Source organism: Maylandia zebra, linkage group LG17 (assembly GCF_041146795.1).
Source record: "Maylandia zebra isolate NMK-2024a linkage group LG17, Mzebra_GT3a, whole genome shotgun sequence".
NCBI classification, from domain to species: Eukaryota; Metazoa; Chordata; class Actinopteri; order Cichliformes; family Cichlidae; genus Maylandia; species Maylandia zebra.
In genome coordinates, this window is record NC_135183.1 from 7,784,975 (window position 1) to 7,798,818 (window position 13,844).

Below are 13,844 nucleotides of genomic sequence, written 5' to 3' on the forward strand. Positions count from 1 at the left end.
AAGAATAGCCCCACGAAGACTGAAGACAGAGCAATACTGGAAGAGCATATGGGAGAAGAACGCAACCCACAGCACAACCACAGCAATCTCCCTGAATAGGATCCAGTAATCATCACAGTGGCAGACATCAAAGAAAGGGTCTCCAGTATGAAGTATTGGACAACACCAGGCCCCAACATAATTCAAGCTCACTGGCTGAAAAAGCTGACTTCACTCCATGAACGTCTGGTAGCACAAATGAACCAACTGCTAATCGACAAGAGATACCCAATATGACTAAATGAAGGCCAGGGAGTCCTGATCCCCAAGGATCCCCAGAAAGAACCGTGCCCATCCAATCAATAACCTGCCTCAGTACCACATGATGTCAGGCATCATAGCGACTAATATGAACAAGGACATTGCTCAACACATGAGCAGGGCACAGAAAGGAATTGGCAGAGACCAAGAAATACCAGAGACCGAGACTGAAAGACCAACTGAAAGACCAGCTCCAGATCCTGGAATATCTAGAACTACACAAGATCAACAGGACCCGTAGCACCTTCAACAGGAACTTAATGGGGATGTGGCGAATAATACTATCCAACTGGACATGTCACCATCAAGTGCAGGGTTTACCAAGGAGATGGCCTTTCCCTATAGTTGTTCTGGATAGGCCTGATCCCCCTCATTAGGATCATTAACAAGACTGGCTACAGAGCCAGACTAAGGAATAAAGCAATTGTTAGCTGCCTCCTCTACATGGATGACATCAAGCTGTATGCCAAGAGTGAAGAAGACATCGATTCACTGCAACGACATTGGAATGTTAATCGGACTGGAGAAGTGTAGTTCGATGGTAACAAAGAGAGGGAAGAACTGTGAGGATTGCACTACCCACAGGGAAATGGGAACCACGAAGAGGTCGCTAGAAAAGCTGCAAACACCAAATACCTGCAGAGGGTAAGGCAAGTCCTGGGGAGTCAGCTGAATGGAAAAAACAATACCTGGGCAATCAGCACCAACGCCCTGCCCATGATCAAGAACCCTTCTGGCCAAAGGAGAACATAGAAGCCACTGACATCGAAACAAGGAAGCTCCTGACTATGCATGGTTTTCACCCAAAATCCTGCACCCTGAGACTGCATGCTAAGTGAAAGGAAGAAGGACCAAGGACTGGTTATTGTCAGAACCACTGTCCAGAATGAGACAACAAACATCCATGAGTAAATCAGAAAGATGTCCACAACCGACTGCGTGCTTAGTGAATACCTCAGGTAAACGAAACCCAAGAAAGGAGAGGAGGAGCCATGGAAGGACAGGCCCATGCATGGTATGTACCACTGGCAGATAGAGGAAGTAGCTAACATTCAGAAATCCTACTAGTGGCTGGACAAAGCTGGTCTGAAAGACAGTACAGAGGAACTGATCATGGCAGCACAGGAACAAGATCTAAGTACAAGATCCCTGGAGGCTGGGGTCTATCCCGCCAGGCAAGACACCAGGTGCAGGCTGTGTAAAGATTCCTGAGACAGATAGAATTAGCTATACCAAGTGATAACAACATCAGGAAAAAGGAACAAAGGAACAGACGTATCAAGGGCTAAGAGAAGAACTCAAGAAGATGTGGAGTGTGAAAGTAACAGTGGTCCCAGGGGTAATCAGAGCACTCGGTGCAGTGACCCACAAGCTAGGTGAGTGGTTCCAGCAGATCCCAGAAACAAAATCCAAGAGAAGAATTTCTAATGAATTTTTATTTAAAACAATTCAGTGGACTACATATTGAACTTAGAGGACAGATACAAAATATCAATCCTATCGTGTTGTATTGATCCGGTTGGTACCTAATGGATTAGTATCGATAGTATCGATGCTTGCCCACCTCTAGTAGTAGGTGCTCTCACCAAACAGTACAGCTTCCCCCCCATATGCTCCCTGTTTCTCATGATAACGGGGAAAAATTTCAATGCATGGGATGAAAAGACGAGTAGACATATGGGCACATTGATTTAATGACTAAATTTATCGTTCATCAATATTGACATATTCATCCCGCAACAGATGGGCCACACTATTCATATAGTCAGGGATTGGATTCTATTTTTAAAAAATAGCCACCTCTAGTTAGTAGAGTCATTGAACTCATTGAACTGAATTCTAATACCACTGGCCTTGATTTTAGACTTACGTGTATGGGAAATGAGGCAGATGGCAGAAGATTGAAGGGACACAATTGTACTGGTTTTATAGACTTCAGGGTGACCCTGTAAGTTGAGAGTTATAACTGCAGATTGTGCATAAAAGCCTGCATGTCAGCAAGCATCTATGTAGCCTCAGTAACCTTGAGCATTATGGTTAATATTTGCATTTCAAAAAATAGCTGACAGCAAGGTTGTTTTTAAAGTGGGTAATAAGCATAACTACTTTTTTTAAGTACTAACTTTTGCTGTTCTTGACAGTGGACAAAAAAATACAACTAAAATACAGTAAAATATCAACATCACATTTGCTGTGAAATGTCTGTGTAGGTTCTCAGTCATCCATGTCATGGTATTCTAAGGAGCTTGGAAAGAAAGTGACTGGATTCTTTAAGTTTCTTGAAGATGTTTAATCTCTTATCCCAGAAGCTTCTTGAGTTCTGAAACGAAATGGTGGACAATCCCACGTATTTAAATCTCGTGGCAGTGTGCCTTAATAAACAGAGTCAACTCCTTTTTTGACACATTGGCTCGTGTGATGAGGCGCATGAGTCATGTGGCCAATAAATTGCTAAATAGTGGCATTTTGGGGAGAGTGTTGGAACTATGCATGAAAATTTCTTTGATGCATTTTTACTGTTTTTAGTACACCTCTGGAGTCCACCGCAACTGCTGCAAATCCAGCATGAATGCAACTCCCACTAACTGACAATGAGTCTAGGCCTACACGAAGTGCCTGTTTGATATACACAAAATAGATTTTTCACTGTTGTAAACACTCAACAAATCTCTTCACAGCACAAACAAAGCATGAAAAAGGGAGGCAGCCCTCCGTCTGTGGACAAACCTGTATGTCAAAGGTGTACGACGTGTGGGCCCGCAGCTTGCTGATCTCAACCCTTGTTTCCTTTAACGCCTGTTTGCCTGGAACAAACACCACGCTGTCATCACATGGCTGACAAGCCCGACGCTCATTGCTGTGGCATCGGCGACACAACAAATTATACGACAAGTCGTCGCGGTGTCCAGTGTCACGTGGTGAGTGCCACTCCAACATCACCGATGTCTGGTTGACCACTGAGACCACATTGCGAGGAGCTGAAGGGACACCTGGAAAGAAAAATAACGAGTGAGAGGGAATGTCACCTGTTTACATGGAAGAATTTGTCTGTCTGTGTGTGTGTGTGTGTGTGTGTGTGTGTTATGTTTGGAAACAATGTGTTTGGAAACAGTTGATAACCATACTAAATAAATAACTGAAATTTGTTGTTTGTTGATATGGGATATTAGATTTAACATTATGTGTTTTCCTTAGTTTTACACAATATTGTCTATGATTTCAAAACTTGAACCAATAGTAAAGTTTGTGCCTTTTTAGGTAAAATAAGGAAATAAAAATGCAAGAGCCCCACCATTCTTAAAATTAGGGGTGGGCGATTTATCAAATATACTCAATGCATTGTGAGTTTTTCCATGGTTAAAATGGTTTTATCGTAACCACTGAGTATACGTTGCCATGGAAATATTAAGCTGTCTGCACATAATCCACTGTGAGTTTTTTTCTCCCACATGCTATGAATGCATAATTAATCCCCCCCCACCGGAAAATCTTCTACCCGCCACACTGCACCGAGCATGGGTGTTTATATACTACCAGTATGTATACAAACTATGAAACCAATTGTGAATAATATTTGGAAGCACCAAATAATGTTACCATTTGTCACGTACGTGATAGAATACCTGCCTGTTGTAAACTATAATTAGTGGATGGATATCAGATAAACAAATAAGATCGTAGAACAGGTACGCTTTCACATTTTTCTGGTTCTTTATTGCACATGTAAACTTTGCAGTTTTGTTTTAAAGCTTTTGTTATGTGTAAAATGGTGAAAAACATCATAAGATACATTTACTAACCTAACAGCTGAGGTTTTTAAAAACATTGGGGTTGGTCTTGAAAATTAATTAATGATAAATATATCTCCCCATCCAGCTGGGGGGAACAGGTACTAATAACTAATTTAGCCAAGGCCACCAAAAAAGGCTAAATCCCATTTATCAGACATTGATCAGTGAAAGAAAGAAAGTAGGAAAGAAAGAGAGCAGCATATGTTCACAATGATTACGGAAATAAAACTGGGGACTCAGATAGGATCTGAGTTTGGTTGTGTTCCAATTAAAAAAAATGCTGACATTTCTTTTCTTCTTGATGTCAAAAACAAGGCCAAGTGCGAAAACACCATTAATGTAAGACTAAAGAGCTGCAGACATGTTAATCTTGAGCACCTTCAGCTGTTAATTGTGGTGAATTGAACTTAACATGTTTGAATCAGCTCTAAAATCAGTACTTTGGTTCATTTATAATATTATTACTGTGTTTAATGAACACATTTAATCAAATATAGTTCTGCACTGAAACGTTTTTCTTCTCTACAATATTTAAATTCAGAATCCCTTCACTTTTTAGGTCTCGTTAAATCAATCTCAGTTGTAAGCTTTATTCATCATCTAAATCTATTCAGAGCCTGGACTTGTGATGTTTTAAAGTAATGAAATGTAGAACTTTCTCAGGATGCCAGAATGGTTTTATCACAACGTTCACGTTTCAGTACTGAAAGCTGAACACACTTCTGTTTCTCTGAACTGCTTTACTTTTTATTCCACCAAGTTAGTTTTTAAAGCACTGTTATCATCCATTCTTATTGTTTATTATGCAAGGAATGAAGAGTTTGACAATGTTATATCACTTGTTGAAACCCATGACCTAAACTTCTAAAATGTGATGTTAGTCAGCCATCACCAAGACCTTTACAGATTCAAAGTCACTGACTTTGGGCTCTCTCAGCTCCACAATGGTAAGTAGATGAAACATCTCTGATAGAGAAACTATCAGAGATGTTTCATCTACTTACCATTGTGGAGCTGAGAGAGCCCAAAGTCAGTGACTTTGGGCTCTCTCAGCTCCACAATGGTAAGTAGATGAAACATCTCTGATAGTTTCTCTATCAGAGATGTACTGGATATTTGCACAGTCACACAAACCTCCAAAGTTTCTGAGGGGTTTCTCAGCAGTACGATAAATCATAGTTATCCAAACTGTCAATATCAATAGCAATTGTGACAATTACAATCACCTCCATCATGTCCCTGGAATTTATTCTGGGACTTCAGTTTGCAGAGGCCACAGATGGGTTGCACTGCTGCTACTCTGTGCTTACCCCAACAACAATGAATAATGATATAGTAAATACAATAACATGATTAAAGTCTGCTCCTCATTTAGTCTGAAGAACTTGACTCCCAATTTGCAGATGAGACTCACAGTGGAGACCCTGGACCAGCTGCCAGACAAAATTGCTAAACTGTGGGCCAGAGACTGCCCATTTCTTCCACAGAGAGTTCAATTCCACCAGCACTTCACCATTGCTCTGCTTAATTTCGATAGTCCTTAAACTTGTGTTTGAATTACACTTTTTTTTTAAGTTAACATCCTATTTTTTTGTATAAAAACTTAAAGGTATACACATTTACAAAGCACATGGTCTCTGTAGACCAACCAGAACCCCATCACACAAACTCAGAAATGCTTTGTTGGAATATGTAAACCACTGCACTACTAAGCCACTACTTTTAGTAGTTTCACTGATCACAAGGATTCGCTGCAGAGGGAAACATCGCTTATTTGATTTGTCAGATTTTGTATGCCAGATGCACTTCCTGTTGCAACTCCAAATGGATTTGTGCACCTTATCATGTAATAACCATAATGAGGTGGTGATTCTTTCACCAGACAGAAATACCAAGGGACCTGAGGCAACGCTAACTCAGAACCCTACAAGTCCCCATCTTTTAAGCACCTGTTAGCTAACTGTGCTTGGCTTATTGCTGAACACTGAGCACATCAGGAAACACTGCTTCATTTGCTCCACACTGTTTCACTGCTTCATTTGGGACATGCACAACACTAACAGGTGTAAGAACAACAGCCCATACTTGGCTTCCAGAGAGAACCTTCAGCCCTACACTCAATGCAGATATATATGCACACACAAATGTCTCACCCAATGGCGGCAACACTGATGCTAAAATAAAGAAGTCAAACTAAAATAAAGGAGTCAAAGACACCTGTGTCTCACAATATCTTGATGCCTACTTTCTCGCCACGCTTGTGAGAAATGCTTGGAAGACTCTTATTTACCATTTATCACCCATAGGTGATAAACGGTAAATAAAAGTCCAGCTCACATTTTGAGACCTGAGATTTCATCTCACAATCCAAGATGTTCAACGTTTCAGCAGCTCGCCCCCGTACACACTTCCTCCTTCCCACAACTCTGAAGGCTAAAACTGTCAGTCTTCCAATGGCCTCGCCTTTGACAAAATTTACAAAACTTACCAGAATCACGCACAATCACTGCCACCAATTCCTATGAGTGCAGCAAGCGAGAGAAAAATGCAAATCATCAATATGGGATCCACCAATCCAACAACATTATACTTACTCAAACTTTCCTAAGAACACAGAATAATGTTACCAACTGAATAAGGATGAGCAATGATTGATTAAACTATTTATCCACATCAGTGATATAAAGCAATCCATGGATGCACTGACAAATGCATGACATGTGTTGTATGTGCAAAACCAAACCACAAAAAAATAACTCAAACAATAAGATAACAAGAAATGGAGATGGACACATTTTCGTAATCAGGTCTTTGTTTTGATCATTGAATAAATAATTATCATTGATCTGCTCAACAAATGGGTTCATGGGCTCTAATATTCATGTGAATAATCATCAAGGAAGTATTCTTAAACTCAGTGACAATTAAAATAAAAGTTAGGTGCCATTCACACCAGAACCTCTCGCCATAAGAACAGTTTCTTCCCCTCTGCTGTTGGACACATGAACAATAACCATATGACTGTTCCCACCACTAACACATGACCCTACGCTGTGTCACTGCATCATTCCATGTTTGGCACTGATCACCACCTGCACTCATGTATATATCTTTCTACGTAGCACTCTTAATTCTTATTCTCATGTATATATCTCATGTATAGCTCATGCACATATCTTTCTACGTAGCACTTTTAATTCTTATCCCTACTTTTATTTTTTCATGTCTATTTAAGTGCTATTTATGACACTATTTAAGTGCTATTTATGACACTATGTTTGCACTGAAGCACCGCAGCAATTTCCTAATGTTGTAAACCTGCTCAACATTTGGCAATAAACCCCTTTCTGATTCTGATTCTTTCTTACCCATTCTGGGCATCCGATGTTCTCACGTACTGCAACTGCAGTGCAGTCGAATACTTTATCTTAATTGGCATCCGCTTGTATAATACTGAGAGGGTTGTAGAAACTGTCAAGGCTGCTTGCTGACATGGAAAGTTGACAAGTGCAGTTCCCAGTCGGAAGTTTGCACTTCAGCCAACAGTGTCTACAATGTTCAAAAAGTGACCCAATAGCTCAGCGCCAGTAGGGAATCTGCATCTCTTTTCTCTCTTGCCGGTTCGCTCTCTTTTCTCTTAGCTCTTCTCTGTGATCTGAGGAACAGCTAAGGGCTTTTAGGGTACACAACCAGGGTTTTCACAAGGTTAAACCTACTGGGTGCACGTCTCTTTGATTGCTCGCACACATCACAGACACTGCAGTGCACACGCCAAACAAGAGCAGTTGAGATGAAATGGATATTCAACCTTGGCATATGGTAAATCACAGAGTCATTAGAAACAGCCGAGAAGGCCCTGTGGAATATGTGCATGTGCGCTTTTCTCAAAGAGACACTCAGAGGCAGAAATCAAAGTGCTAACAATCAGTAGGGGGGCTGAAAATCTAAGAAGCACCATCTTATAAACATTTCTACTGAGAGAGCGGGAAAGAGAAGACCCGTCTGGGTTTTGATTATTAGAGACAAACACAGTGTGTTGGCACAGGCGTTCACTCCATTTTACTTTTTTATCTAAATAGCACAAATACAAATTATTTTAAAGTGTCTGACACTCAGAGTTCACAGCAAGCACACATTCAAATGCAGAAAAGTAAGAAGCGAGGCGATAATCACATTATAAATTTTCCAGTTCCAGTTTTACTGTTGCAACAAGAGACAGCGTTCCAAAAGACTTAGAGACACAATCTGTGCTGCTGTTTACAGCCGCGTTCTTTTTCACAGTTTTGTAAATGGCTTACACAATATTGCTCTGACCTGTACACAAAAATACCACAAACAGAAAACCTCTACATATGCACACAGGGTAAAGACACACACACTCCTCCATACCTTTGCAGCCCATGAGGCGTGCTGAAGAAATGATTTTCTGTCAGGCAACTATCCACACAGCACACATTCACTCTTCCATCTCACTGGTCAGATTTTATATCTGATTGAGTTCATGCCAAATCCAAATAAACTGCAGCTCTTTCCTATATTAAACTTCCATCCCACTGTTTTTGAACTTTTTTCACTCCTTGTTCTCGTGGCTCTTGTGCTTGAAAGAAAACAAACAAACTTGTAACTCAGTTTGTTTTTGTCCTTGAATTGAACGTACCCAGGTAATTCACAGAGCTGTGTAGGCTGACTAGGTTGACATCTGACACCTTTTCACATAAAAAGTCGATTTTTTTTCTCTTCTGTCTGCATCAGTTTGAGTTTGCTGCCACTGTTGTGATGGCTTTCATGTGGTACCTCTGTTGTCAGAATAGGTTAACCACATCAGCCGCTCCATATTTATTGTGACAAAGTCATTTTTGAACATTTTCTCTGTCATTTTATTTCAGTAAACTTTCAATGCAATTACTACATCGACTTTAAAACACCCAACCTGTGTAACTAGTGTTAAATAAACAATGACTATTTGCTTTGCTGTGTACAACGTTCAGGCTAGGACTGGGCGATATATCGAGTTTTTAAATATATCGATATATTTTTATACGAGATATGAGATGTGACAATATCGTTTATATCGATATAGTCTACGTTACGTTATAATTATACTTGTGGAGCCAATAATTTGCCTCTCTTTCATCCACTTTTGTCTCTATGCAAACGTTACTCTGCCTCGCCTCGCTCCTTCACTGAACACAACTCCCCCTCCGCCATCGCTTCACCTGCAGGCGACGACAAGATGGACACAGCTATCAAAGAGGAGCTGGTCGGTAAAAAGAAACCATTGGGAGATTACTATTGTAGTGCTGTCAGGCTTAATCTCGTTAAAATGACGTTAACGCCATAACTGCATTAACGCAGCAAATCTCCGTAAACAATTAGCGCGGATCGCCCCGTGCGTGGGGCTGCAGAGCGTCAATGCGTTAACGAGTTTTATTAACGCTGTATGTTAATAAAAGTCCCTGTGTGAGATCTGGGACACAGCTTTGACTAAGAGCTCTCTTTGTTCTTACTTTATGGCTTAAAAAAATATCGAGATATATATCGTATATCGCCCAGCCCTAGTTCAGGCATTACATTTTGAACACTGACATATGAAGTGAATAACACAGGTTATCTCTTCATCCTGGCACCTGTTTGTGGGTGGGGTATATTAAGTAAACATTTTGTCCTCAAAGTCAATGTGTTAGAAGCTGGAAAAATTAGCAGGCATCAGCATTTGAGTGAGTTTGACAAACGGTGGCAAAATGATGGAGTCTAGGTGATGGTGTCACAGCATTTCCAAAAAGGTTTGTGTCTGGGGCTGCATAGGCACAGACCAGTCAAGGTGCCCATGCTTACCTTGTCCACCATCAAAGACACCAACAATGGGGGTGTGAGCATCAGACGTGGTCTGCTGAATCACATTTTCTTTCTGTTGTGGGTGTCTGTGGAGCTTACCTGGGGAACACGTGGAACTAGGATTCACTATGGGGAGGAGACAGTGTGATTTGGCCAATGTTTTCCTGGGAAACCTCGGGTTCTATCATCAGGAACCAGGAATGGTTTGAGGAGCACAACAATGAGTTTGAGGTGTTGACTGAACCCACAAGTGGTTTCAATTTCAAGGTTTTCAATGCAAGTAAATCAGGTAATCCTCAAAAAAAAAAAAAACGTAATAGGGAAGTTGAACACTAAGAGTAGACAAATCAACAGCACAGAAAATTTTGCAGAAATTAAAGAACATACTGGTGTGGATGGAAACATAAGACAGATTGGATCAATACAGAAGGCAATGGTGTGGATGATCACAGAAGGATTTCCAGCATAAAGGAAGAAGCTGTAAAAAGAGCATCCTCCATGAGGTAGACATATAAATATCCAGGTCAGCAATGAAAACAAGATGCCATGAGAACAAACCGATAAACAGGGTTACAGGATACTAGGTATACATACCAGTGTTCAGTCTCAAGGATAGAAAGAGCAGAGCAGCTCTCATTCAGCATTCTTAACGGCGTTTAGACAAAATGATCAACCTGTACCAGAAAAACCGGAAGAGCAGGCCTGGAACCCCTAACCCTGCTAATCTGAAGTTTACTGTATCCTCTGTGAATCAGCTGAGACAAGGGCGTTTGCCTGTTTTTATTACTCATAAAGAAGAGTAAAGAATTGCGACATGAAATCTTGAGTGTACTGAGCCACGCTGTCTGATCAGCCTGAAGCTGACTGGATTTTGCGGGACAACAACCACAAGCTTGGTTCACTACAGTTCAGGATGTTCAACAAACTTTCTCTTTGCTGTCTCAGGACTTACCGTGGAACTCAGACTTGACAGTCTGACCCCGGTCAATGAATTCAGAGTATGTAAATCTGTGAACATCAAAACCATTAGAAAAAGAAAGGGGAAAAAAAGAAAGTATGGTGGTTGCACTCCTGACCTAATGTGACATGTGGAGGTTAGGATGAGGTGTGGATACTGTGGGTCCATTCACTGAAAAGCTATTGAGTGCCTGACTGGGATCCACAAACCGAGCTTTCATCAGCAAATTGATGTTTGCTGTCTGTGTAAGATCCATGGTGGTGAAACCACAAAATAGTCTGAGTGATCGTCGTGGGACTTTTTGTATAAATGACAACTGTGCTGGGAGAATCCCAGAGGTGAGCAAAGAGACAGCCATTATTATACAGCTGTTTATTTTCAGTCCAGAAAACCCGCTCTTAGCACTTTGTAAGAGGGTCTCACTAATTGCCGACCTTATGCACCGCCACTCATTAAAAAAGAAAAGATTGACTCATACCTGGCAAACATTTATTCTTCCACACATGAAGTTATAAGACTGATGGTTTTTTGTATTGCTTGCCTGCTGTTATGCCGCTAACATATGAGGCTTAGTTGCAGACTCAACTAAAGCTTGTGTTCAGCATTTTTTTAGTGAACTCTACTGACTGCAGAGGATTAAAAAAAAAGGTCAAGAAATTCTGTCAGTCACAAGAATTTAACACTGTTGATGCAGGACGGCGACTGAAAAGATGTCCAGTTTCTGAGTTTGATTTGATTAGTGTAAACCAGAGCAAAGCGCCAATTCCTCAAATATATGAAATGACGAACATACAAAAGGAATGCAGATGTGACAGCCAGTGCATAAGAAAATAACGCAAAATGTGGGGCCGATCAGCAATATTCACCGTCAACATTTGTTCTGCTTTTCTGACGCAGCATTGCAAATTCATTCACGACTCTGTGACAGCAAAATATGGGCAGACTATGAATGAACCAGTGCTTTTTAACCCCCCGCCCCAAAACATAAAGCTGTATTCAGGTCACCTGGACATGTACAAGCACACAGGTACACACTCACACACACACACAGACTAACTGCATGCAGTCCAAAATGATTCATGTCTCAACCTACTTACACCATCTCTCTGAGGAATTGAGAGCTCCATTTTTCAAACTCTCTGTGCCTCATCTTGCATAGCAATATAGCCTCTTCAACACACTAAACACATATTCACTTCAATGGAAAGCCCGAGGAATGTGGCAGCATTATTACTTACCGCTCCCCAAATCCCCTAATGAGGACAGGGATGCCACAGCGCTCTGAACGAGGCACAGAGAATTAGGGGCGCAATGATAAATCAAAGCAGATGTTGGCCTTTAACTTAATGATGAAATATTGGACTGTCGATGGTGTCAACCACTGATACGCTCGAGTATGTCAGCTATTGGTTGCTTCATCCAAAATCCTGCCTTTCGCAAACATGTGTTGGTCATCTTGAAGCTCATATTGAAAGATTTATCTATTGTGTCTGATGGGGAGAAAAAAAGGCTGACTCACTGGTGCACAGGTCCTCCGGTTTGTCCATGTCTCCTCGGTAATAGCCATTTCGACAACCACAGAGGGTGGCAGCTTCGATAGTGGAGCGGCTATTGGGCGGACATTGCTGACACAGTCCTGGCCCCTGGAATGACTTAAAGGTGCCCTGAGGACAAGCTGCGGGGAAAAAAAGAAGCGGGAAAAACACATAAAAACCAACGTGTGACTCAGAGTAAAGAACAACACACTCTAAGTTGGTTTGCATCGCGCTTCTGTGCATTTTTGTTTGCCTTGATCGTGACACATTTGGTAAACTTTGTATTAGAAAGCAGGCGTGCCAGTAGAGTTATTATTGGTACTATGAGGTTGACACAGCACAGAAGGGGATTTTCTGGGGATAGCTGCAAAATAGTTTGTTCTGACAAGATACACAAAAACATTTTGTGCACAGTGACACAGAATCATGTTGTACTGATTAACTGAAAACTGGATTATCGTTTTCTTCTCTAGCTCTTTTTAATATGGGTCAGACATGACATGAAACACGTAGTGGGAATTTTTAAGGATGATACCCTACTTTATCCAATTTTTATGTATCCAGAGTTGGCTCTTGCTGACCAGATAATAATTATTCTTATTCAGCTTGGATACGCGCTCTCATCTCAAGGTTTCAAATACTGCTGGAGGCAGCATAGAGATACGGACACGGGACTTCAGAGTCAGTGCCAGTTTAATATTGGCTGCAGAGTTAGTGGCCTTGTTTAACAGAACTAGAAAGTATGCATGAGGAAGCAAGAAGGCTTAAAAGTATCTGGGGGCCGAGGGGTTGTTGGTTTTTTAGCTACTGTTTGGAATTATGTTTTCTTACTTTTACTCTTACCAGGATTCTGGTAGCAAATAACAAAGAATCTTGTTGGTGCAAAAATACAGTTTTATCTCAGTGAAACTATTCGCTTTTTTGCATTTTTCATAGCTTGACTAAAGAAAATGGGAAAAATTGTGTGTTTTTGTGACAGAATACTAGTAACAAAGATACTGAAGATACAATTTAAAATAATTTCTTTGGTTCTTTTCTGTTAATAGTTGGTCGCTTTATATTCAAATGATTCATAGGTTAATGTTACGTGTCCAAACCAACTAACAAACAAACAAACGAAAAGCATTCTTCTGAAAATAGCCAAATACAAGGACTGGACTGGAGATGAAAGAAAAAGCAGCCAATGCATAAAAAGAAATTCCACTGCAGTTACAAACTTTTGTGACCATTAAGTCCCGTACGTGTGGTGTACACTGAACGTGACACTTGAAACAAAACCATGAACATGGTGAACATAACGACATTTTTTGGTGGGTGAATACGAAAATCAAAAGAATTGTGGTTAATAATAAATCTGTTATGTTTGTTTTTTCTTTCTTTTTTTACATATAGATATTAACAATCGTTGGATGTGTGCTGCTGTTT

At 40.7% G+C, this 13,844-nt stretch overlaps 1 protein-coding gene across 2 annotated transcripts in view; it reads right to left on the minus strand.

Moving 5' to 3' along the window:
* Positions 1 to 13,844, minus strand: part of LOC101470646 (ephrin type-B receptor 1) — a 145,863-nt gene that overhangs the window by 74,847 nt on the left and 57,172 nt on the right. For both annotated transcript variants that reach the window (XR_013093803.1, XM_004562113.4), the window contains exons 6-7: positions 12,404 to 12,559; positions 3,028 to 3,290 (exon numbers count right to left, since the gene is read on the minus strand). Coding sequence is in view for 1 of the 2 variants with exons in the window: in XM_004562113.4 (XP_004562170.1) it covers positions 3,028 to 3,290; positions 12,404 to 12,559 (419 nt within the window). In the remaining variant the exon portion in view is untranslated. The remainder of the gene's footprint in view (positions 1 to 3,027; positions 3,291 to 12,403; positions 12,560 to 13,844) is intronic.